Source organism: Notechis scutatus, chromosome 4 (assembly GCF_049901735.1).
Source record: "Notechis scutatus isolate UNSWTSFEM ecotype Mainland chromosome 4, rNotScu1.2, whole genome shotgun sequence".
Classification (NCBI taxonomy): Eukaryota; Metazoa; Chordata; class Lepidosauria; order Squamata; family Elapidae; genus Notechis; species Notechis scutatus.
The window spans coordinates 117975663-117985508 of NC_142012.1; the positions used below are offsets into that span (position 1 = coordinate 117975663).

General features: G+C 34.2%; 1 protein-coding gene across 2 annotated transcripts in view; it reads right to left on the reverse strand.

Moving 5' to 3' along the window:
* The window catches only part of SMC3 (structural maintenance of chromosomes 3), a 32416-nt gene extending 23628 nt beyond the window's left edge, over nucleotides 1-8788 (reverse strand). The window contains exons 1-12 of one of the 2 annotated variants that reach the window (XM_026675776.2): nucleotides 8671-8788; nucleotides 6666-6741; nucleotides 5469-5507; nucleotides 5120-5187; nucleotides 4663-4734; nucleotides 4455-4534; nucleotides 3398-3476; nucleotides 2402-2519; nucleotides 1635-1810; nucleotides 1259-1339; nucleotides 769-933; nucleotides 316-437 (exon numbers count right to left, since the gene is read on the reverse strand). In XM_026675776.2, the coding sequence (XP_026531561.1) occupies nucleotides 316-437; nucleotides 769-933; nucleotides 1259-1339; nucleotides 1635-1810; nucleotides 2402-2519; nucleotides 3398-3476; nucleotides 4455-4534; nucleotides 4663-4734; nucleotides 5120-5187; nucleotides 5469-5507; nucleotides 6666-6741; nucleotides 8671-8685 (1091 nt within the window). In that variant the 5' untranslated portion in view covers nucleotides 8686-8788. Of the gene's footprint in view, nucleotides 1-315; nucleotides 438-768; nucleotides 934-1258; nucleotides 1340-1634; nucleotides 1811-2401; nucleotides 2520-3397; nucleotides 3477-4454; nucleotides 4535-4662; nucleotides 4735-5119; nucleotides 5188-5468; nucleotides 5508-6665; nucleotides 6742-8301; nucleotides 8417-8670 lie in introns of those variants that run through there. The other variant, XM_026674983.2, reaches the window with a different exon arrangement.
* Nucleotides 8789-9846: the final 1058 nt, after the last annotated feature.

Consider the following 9846-nt stretch of genomic DNA (forward strand, 5'->3'; position numbering starts at 1 on the left):
ACTGAAATTTACAGTTTGGTGTTTGTTTTGCTTTTTCTGCCTTCTAGGTAAAGGATAAATTGTTAAGAGTCATGATACAGGAAAACTGGGATTAGATTGCAAAGTGAGCATGGCTATGGAAAAATTAACACCCATATATTCAAAAAAGAAAAAGAGAAACATCTTCTAAAACAAAATACCAAGGAAAAGGTATTTGCCTTGATTTTAAAGTAACAGATAATCTAATGTTTTTTCAGACCTTGTTTCAGGAACAAACATTGGGTATGGAGAGCTGTTTCTAAATGGTTTTTTTTTTCCAGATTAGCTATTTCACACCTGGCAATTCCTCGTTCTTCTCTTTCTTTTACACTATTGAACTTGGGTTCTGTTTCTGCCAGTTCTTTCTGCTTTTCTTCAATTTTTTCAAGAAGTTTCTGTCTCTCCTTCAACAGTCTTTTCTGAAAATAAACATGAGTCAGAAATATGTGAAACCATGTTTGTATTATGATAAAAATAATAGTTTTAATAACTTAAAATGTAATGTTTAGAAACTTTGATGCATAAATGTTCAAAGTAACATCAATACAATCCTGGTAATAGTTGTCATGATTGTCAGCTGTCACTTTCAGGAGGTTCATTGATTTATAACTAAGCGAACACTGTAATCCTTGGGCAAGCTTTCCCAGAAGAACATGAAAAGAAGATGAATGCTGCACAGCGTTTAACTTCAGTTTATATTATTTTGATAAATAGCAGAAATTAAAAAGGGAAAAAAACCGGGACTCTTACCCGTTGTTCACTATTTCCAGCAAGTTCATCTTGCAAATCTTTTGCTTTAAGCTCTAACTTGGTCCTTTGTTTTATCTGTTCTTGTCGCTCAGCACTGAGTTGCTCCTTCTCTTCTTTCATAGCTGAAATCTTTGTTTTCAATTCACGGACTTGTCTTTCAATTTCCTACATACCGGTACAAACATATTAATATTAGGCAAAAGAAATATAGCAATTCTCAATATCTACATAACAAGATTTAACCAGGGAGATTAATATGTGATTAATTTTGGGAAGTTTATTGCTGATGTTATCATTACATGCACTATAGCATGTAAATAGAAATATGAACTATTTGTCTTATAGAAAACCTAGTTATTCATTTATTTATTCTTTCTGTATTCTAGCACAATTTCAGTTCAGTTTCAGATATGTCTGTGTAGTGTCATACTACATAAAATATTTTATCTTTGTTACAGTTAGGAATAACTTAAGTTATGTTAATTTTTACCTCCATTTTATCTCGAGCATCCTGTTGTGCATCTCTTAATTGCCTAGATTTCTCTCCACTTGTTTCTCGTTTGGCTGAAAGCTGAAAACATACAGTAAATTAACCTTTGGTATACTATTGGTAATATAATACTACATGTAATAATATTGCATAAAGTATAGCTATAAAACCAGTTTTTATTTGGCAGATCGAATCCCACCAGGCTCAAGGTTGACTCAGCCTTCCATCCTTCCAAGATGGGTAAAATGAGGACCCAGATTGTTGGGGGCAATAGGCTGACTCTGTAAACCGCTTAGAGAGGGCTGTAAAGCACTATAAAGCAGTATATAAATCTAAGTGCTATTTATTTTAACACATAGCCAAAATAGTGACTTACTTCATCAAGTTTAGCTCTGGTTTCATTTAGTTCCTGATTATAAATGGTATATTCCAGTGCTCTCCTCATTTTATCCCATTTCTGATATTGAGCTAGTTCTTCCTTCTCTTCTTCCAGAGTATGTAACCGCTCTTCAATATACTTCAACAGCTCATTTATTTTCTCCCTTTTCCCTTCTTTAAATGTCATTCAAAAACAAATTAAACAAGAGGGTTATTAGTAGTTGCAACTATATATGCCTTTTAATACTTTCTGGGAACATCAATTGATATGGAATACAATCAAATTAAATTCTTGTAAGGGCAATATGACTGGAATACTTTATTCCAATAGTGAACTACCTGTATTCATATTTTGTTCTTAATGTTTTACTGAATGTGGTATCATGTTCTAATAGATTATTTACCTATGTATGGAAAAATAATCTAAACATGTCTTAAATATATTTATGAAAAAAAAATGTTTTCGTCAAGATAAACATTTATTTAATGTGGATTTCTATTAGAGAGTTGATCATGCTGCCAATATATTGTTCGGGAGAGTAACTGCAGTTAACTCCGGAACTGAAGAAGCTTCTTGAATGAGACACGAAACATCTTGAAAGAAAAATAAAGTCCAGTTGCCTCTTGGAAAAAGCGCCTTTGGGACAACCATGACCTAAATGACTGAGAATCTCCATAAACACCTATGTAAGTGCAAATAAAGTAAATAAAATGTGTGGAATATCAATAAAATGAAATATTATGGAAACTCAAAAAATATATTACCAGTCTCCTTCATCAAGGATATACTCTCTTCTTTACGTTCATCATATACTCTAGTTCCAGCAACTTCTCTTAGCAATTTTAATCTCTGAGAATCAGGAGCTGTGGCCATCTGATTGATCTAGGAACAACAAAATTTTCTTTCAACGTTTTTGTTTATATATAAAAGCAAACAGATAATGCACCAATAGCTAATATGAAATATTAATATGCAATGTTATTGCTTATAATTCTGTTCAGACTAGTGATGCTGCTACAACTAGTGAAAATGGGAATGTGACATCTGGAAGACATTCCCTCCTCAGTCTGTCTCATTTTCAAAATTCATTAACCCTTACTCTCAAATATTTTTACTGTGTGGTTTGATACAATTAGAGTATTATCAGATTATTCCAGACAGAATATAGCTGTCATTTAATAATGATTAGTTCTTATATCCAATACTTTTTCCATCTCTAATAAATATTATTACAACCAATCCATAAACTATAAATGATTCGTTTGATCTGAAAATGTTAATGGATTGATATTTTCATGGACAATAAACCATATCTGTACTATTATTCCTATTTTAAATTGTTACTCTTATTACAATGCCATAATTCAATAATATAAAATTTAAACTGGAAAGGAAACACATTGCATTTGAAGCACACTAATAAAGAAACAAATGGAGAATCTATCTTGAATAGTTGAGATTAAGGAATATAAATATTAATGAAAATTAGTCAATTAAAGCAATAATCCCCAACCTTTCTGGATCCACAGACCAGCAACGGCAGTGGAGGGAAGAGGGAATGTTTTTGCATGCACAACCTAATCCTGTGCATGCGCAAATGAAACTTTTCCCGCTTGCCCACCGCTTGTGCCAGTCTGTGGCCCAGGAATTGGGGACCACTGAATTAAAATATTATTAGAATTTCTTCTTCTGTTTTAGTAGAAAATTTGCTTTGAAAGTTATGAACTGTTCTTTTTTCAAAATAGTAACTACTGTCATACCTTTCCTTGCTTAACAATATAATAGGGATTGCTGCGAGAAAATCCAGCACTTTCAAGGAGGTTCATGACATCATTTTTCCTAGAAGTAAATTTTAAGCCAATTTTATAAACACTGTAGCATAAAAGTAACATAAAAGCATTTAAATAACCAATGTTATTCTATTAATTCATAAAAATATTTTGTTTAATATTTATTTTTGAAATAAATTGTTTAGCTTTTTCCAGTATTATCAAGTAGAATATTTTTATAAAATTTAAATCAAATCTTAAATTCAGTTCCTACTTCAAAACTATAGTAGGGGAATGAGTAGCCAGAACACATTAATAATCAAATGGAAAACAATAACTGGGATAAGAGTCCTTTTTATTCTGTACTCTTTTGTTCTCGTTCATTCCAATAGGAATAGTGACAATCTAACCACCACTGCTCTAGATACAGTATTTAAATGCTTTTCCAATCCAGCTCAAAATATTTATTTATATATTTATTTATTTATTAAAGAAGAGGAGACTGCCAATAGCAGTCAGTTTTTCCAAACAGCTATATACTGAGCCAGGAGTAACAGTGATCACTTTCTATCTGCAGAGATATTTCTATATTATGAATATAGAATTTATTTTAAAACTTTAGTAGTCGTGACAATTGCCAATTTAAGTCCAAATGTTTTTACATATTTTAGTTATACAGGTAGAAGTTGAAAAGTTGGAACTTGATAAATTAAGGGATTTGCAATGAATATAAATGTGAGCCATGGTTGTGTAGTGGTTAGAATGCAGCATTGCAGACTAATTCTGCCAACTGCCAGTAGTTTGATTCTCACTGGCTCAAAATTGACTCAGCCTTCTATCCTTCCAAGGTCGGTAAAATGAGAACCCAGATTGTTGGGGGCCATCTGTTGACTCTTACAGAGAGCTGTAAACACTGTGAAGTGCTATTGCTATAAATATGACAAATGAAAATATTCAAAATAGCTACCTCGTATAATAATTTAAAATTTCATACAGAAACATTTCATGCAGAAATCAAATTGCTTTCATAAAATAAAACTGCACTCACGTCACCATTTTCTTGTCTAAGAAATATTGGTCTTTTTTAGCTCCAATGACTCTGCGAAGAGATACTTCTTCCTTATCAATCTTAAAATAAGATAGAGTGCAAACATTAATTTCCTGGATATAATTTTTGATGAAGTAATTTATATTTTCCTTTTAATTTAAATAAAATCAAATCAAGAGGACTTATAAAATTAAAATATTTAACTTACAGGTAATCTGTTGTCTGAGTTGTCAAAAATAATTTCCACAAAAGCAGAGATAACCCGAGGTCCCGTGCCTTCCTAAAATATAGATATATGTAAGTTATCCAAGTTTTAAACTGTTCTATTTGATACAATGTTTTGGTACCCTATTCTTCAATGTAGGTATAAACTTTATTCTTCCCAAAAAACAGAAATACTATATTTAATTTTGTGTAATAAAAATGCTTAATAATATAATCAAATGACTAAAGTACTGTATTTTTCCTTCACTAAATTAATGTAACTATTAGGCTAATTAAAAATAATTACACAAGCTAATCTTAAGATAATATTTTATGATAGTCCCAGTTCAGCAGTATTTTGGGGGAGGGAGTCTATTTGTACTAATGAGGATATATTTTGAAAAGCCTAAATACTAGGAAGTGAACATATTTTAGTAATTGTCAGCCAACAGTTTGCTTACATGCAACAAAGCCAGCCTTTGCTCAGGACGAAGATGACTGAATTCATCACTGAGGACGAACTGAATTGCTGTAATAAAGAAATACATTGCAACTTAATTTGTAGGATATGTTTTAATACTGAACTTCCTAAACATTTATTTTATAAATTAATACAGAAGGTACCACAAATTATATAAAAGTATTTAGTCTTTATATGGTTGTATTCATACTACTAACTTTGATTTGCCTAAGTTATCGTGTTGCTTGAAAGAAAATACAATGTACATAGCAGTCATGCACAATATTACCTGCATATCTTTAATACAAATTGGATTATCATTTAATGCAAATTTGGAAGTTTTTTCTTACCATAGAAAAAGTTACTTTTTCCGGAACCATTTCTGCCCACTAAAAAGAAACAGTAAAAATTATATAAATGTTGATGTAACTTCATTATAGGAATATTTTAAACTGGAGTCATAAGATAAAGATATATAGCTTTATACACAATTACATCAATGAAAATAAAATTGTAAAATAGAATCAATTACCATCTGACCTATACTTAAAATCAACCAGACACTTTGCACCAAAGTGCAGAAAAAAGAAAAGTAACTTTCACAAAGGTATTTTGATTCATTTTTATTTTATAATACTTTTAAACCATCTTCAATATGGATATTCTCTAATTTTATCCTATCTGTATCACAGTCTGACACACTTAATTTTCCTCCATTCAGACTATGTCATTATGTAACAATTCTGGAAAACAAGCTGCTAAAAAGGGGAAAAGTGATTCCCATAAGATTTAATAGCAATATACCATAACTATATTTTGTGATTTTTCCAAACTAATGCTCTGGCACGGGAGCCTCGGGAACTTCCAGATGTCTTAACCATACATTTTGAATTAAATATAAATATAATCTATAGAAAGATTAAAGAAACAAGAATTTTACCTCTCAAGGCTATAGTGGAAAGATTCCTTTTCCTTTTAATACAAGTAGTTCTTGACTAACAAGCGCAACTGAGTCCAAAATTTCTGTTGCTAAGTGATACATTTGTTAAGTGAGTTGCCCCATTTTACAACTTTTCTTGCCACAGTTAAGTGAATCATTGCTAACCATATTAAGTTAGTAACATGGTTGTTAAAGTGAATTTGGCTTCCCCATTGACTATGCTTATCAGAAGGTCACAAACAGCAATCACATGACAGCTATCATAAATACATCAGTTGCCAAGTGTCTGCATTTTGATCATATGGCCATGGGGAAACTGCAATGATCATAAGTGTGAAAAACAGTTGTAAGTCACTTTTTGTTAGTGCTGCTATAACCTCAAATGGTCACCAAACAAATTGTTTTAAGTCAAGGATGACCTATATTACTTGCATAATTAAATATTTATTTTATTTATTCAATTTAGACACTATCTAACTTCAAACTTATAGAGGGTGGCTCACAGTTTAAGTTTTACTATACAAAAAGTATTCAGAAATGTTCAGTAGTATTTGCATTATTTAAATTACATATATTTAATATTTATCCATTATAGTAAAGAACTTACCAATGACATTATGTTTTGAACTGAAGGGATCTACTATAGTTTGATCTCTGTAACTTCTAAATCCTTGGATAATTACCTGAAATAAGCAGATTTTTTTAAAGTAAATGAACAGACCAAATCATATATCAACTTGCAGATTTTGAACTAAAATGTTCCAACATAATTAATCCACATTTATTCAGTACAAATTCATTCTCGTTGTACCTTTTGTTTTACCATACACAAATCAATATTCCATATTACAACATACAATCTAGGTTGTTTGTTAAAGATCACTAAGTTTTTAGCTAATAATGTAGCAACGTTAGTATATAAAAGATATGCATTCACATAACCCAAAAAGCACTCCTCAAATAGCATCACAAAATTCTTTATTCATTCCATAATTACATTAAACAATCTAGGGGTCATCATGCATCTATATCTGTGCTATGGCCTTTACCATGTCCCCATCTATGAAACACCTTTTTTAAAAAAAATCAATGGTCATAATTTTCATTTCTGGGATTTAGATGGCCCTTTCGTTTTTCTACATTCTCTTATCTTTTCTTACCCGCTTATTCATCTCTTCTAACAAACATTTTACCCCAAAACACATTCATTAGTATTGCACAATTGTCCTGAAATGCATCACTACAAACTGAGGCATAACATGCAGTATTATTAGTCCTTCTTGTGAACACATCACCTAGATGACTCAACTTAGATGATACAAGGCATATTTTCTGATCTGCATTTTAGTCTTACTTTCTGACCAATATTTTAATCCTTTCATAATTAAAACTATAGCTTCATCTCCCAGCATGGACTTGATAATTTTCTATAAGATCAGCCTATCTTCTTCAAACTTATTACATTCTTCCAACTTCTCAGACACACACATTTCCTTTAATTCAAATTCATTTTTTTAATACTCTGTACCAAGTACCCTTCCTACATTCCAAGCTGCAATCTTTAATATGCCAGATGGTATTGACCTCCACTGCCTGTCATTGCTTTGGTTAATTCAAGACTTGCACAAAGCAGTTTTACTAATATGAAAAAACATAATTAAATTACGAGCCTTGTTGTAATTATGTCACAGCCAACACTGTCTGCTAATGTAAGAACAAGTACACTTGCCACTTTTGGCACTTTCTAGCCAGTATGTGACAAATGTCATTCAAGCTCAGTCTTAACTCTAATCTTATTTACCCTATGCCAATTACAATCCTTAATCGACATACCAATGTAGAGCAGTGTTTTTCAACCTTAACAACTTTTAAGATGTGAGGACTTAAATTCCCAGAATTCCCTAACCAGCCATGATTAGGAATTCTGGGAGTTGTCAAGATTGAAAATCACCCATCTAGGGACTACACGGCTGTCTCCACCCAACCATTTGGAGGTGCATGCAGTGTGCTGACAGTTCCTCAGGATGCAGCAACACACTTGAAACGAGCTAAGTACGATGCATTGCGGCTTGTTGAGGGGGGGGGGAAGCACGTCCCAAACCACCCGTCCGAATTCATCACCTTGATCTGCCTCACGAGCAGTCATATTTCTCCTTCAATCTTTACAACTCTCCACTACCATTTCTCCAGAACCGGCCCACAATTTTATTTTCGCTTATTTCTTCCCGATCCATTAATTTTACCTCAGCTAAGAACGGCCGCCTCCCCCCTTCTTGTCCTCCCATCATCGCGCCAAGGAAGACAGCAGCCAGTCGGGGTCCCATCCCCCCAGAAGGGCCTGAAGATGGGTCACCTCTCTTCTGGTCTGCCACTGGAAAAAAAAAAGATCTCCGGGCCAAAAACTAGGCACCGAAAAGCCTCCTCCACAACGATCGCGGCCTGCATATCCTCTCAGCTCCTGCTGGAGCCCAGAGGCAACAAGCACCGTCCTCTTTTCCCTCACGGCAACTCCTTTCCCTCAACCCAACTCCGGCAACCCTCTCCCTATGTACCCTTCACATTCAGCCCTGTATGGATCTTCCTTTCCATTTCCTACGCCCGATGCGGAGTACCTGCTTAATATACATCGGATCGGTGTTGGTGGCCTCCTCTTTTCACCGAGAAGCGCCCACCCGCTCAAGCTGCGCACAAAATGGCCGCATGTCTCCCCCCTCCCTTCCCCTTTGGAATGAACCATTTGATCAAAGAAAAGGGGGAAGGTTCAAGGAAAACCTAGAAAGCGCCTTAGAAAGGGGGAGCGGAAAATATCACTTTTTCACACTGTATGGAGATATCGCTTATGCCAACATTTCCGTCCTGACAGTCAGAACTCGCGGTAGACGGTTAAAATAAGCGTCTCTTAACTCGCCCTATCGGAATTTGGTTCAATCCGTAGCAGCAATTTGGGCGCCAAGACAAGTACAACCAATGGGAGAGAGAGGTTGGACAATGCTGGAGATAAATGAAGTCTTTGTGCTGTTTTGTGGGAGAAGAATTTTCAGTCAACTTCGGGCTGAGACTGAGTGTGTTTTCATAGCTGAAAGTGCACAGTAAGGTTTTTCGAGTGCAGGTCAGAATCTAATAAATCCAATGAAACTCTGAACACGAGGCTACTGATAATCAGCTTTATTTTCTTTATTTTCTGATCAGAAAGCAAAAACTGGGCGACCTTTCAGTTACCCACCTTAAACAGCAAGGCAGAGAGAGAGAAAAGCAGGCGCACAAAAACTTTTTCTTGAACTTTTATAGATCACACAGCTTGCAAAGACCGTCATTGCTATGGAAACATTTCATATCAAGCAAAGCTCATGAAATTTTCTCAGCGCTTCTACAAACAAAGAAACCTTACTTAGGTGGATTGGAAAGAAATACATTTTAGCCCAAAGCTTTGTTTCTCACATTTTAAGTTACTGGGAAGAAGACATTCTAAGTTAGTTACAAGCAGATTTTGCATTTCTCAAGTAGTTACTTTGCTAGGGTAAGGTTGGCAGTTCGCCTAGAAGTTTTTATCTCTGCAGTTGGCTCATCTCCCAGCTCAGCAAGGAAATCAAAGATTGGGCCAGACACACACTGTATATGCACTCTGTTTGTGCTCCAATCCCTTCAGCACCATTCTTGCAGAAAAGGGAGGCGCAACCGGTTTTGAAGAATTTGAAATAAAACATATGTGAGGACTGAGAAATTATGGAGTCCAGTTCAGGAAAAAAACGGGATGTGGTTAGCATTTTGTGGCTGATCATGTTCTCAAA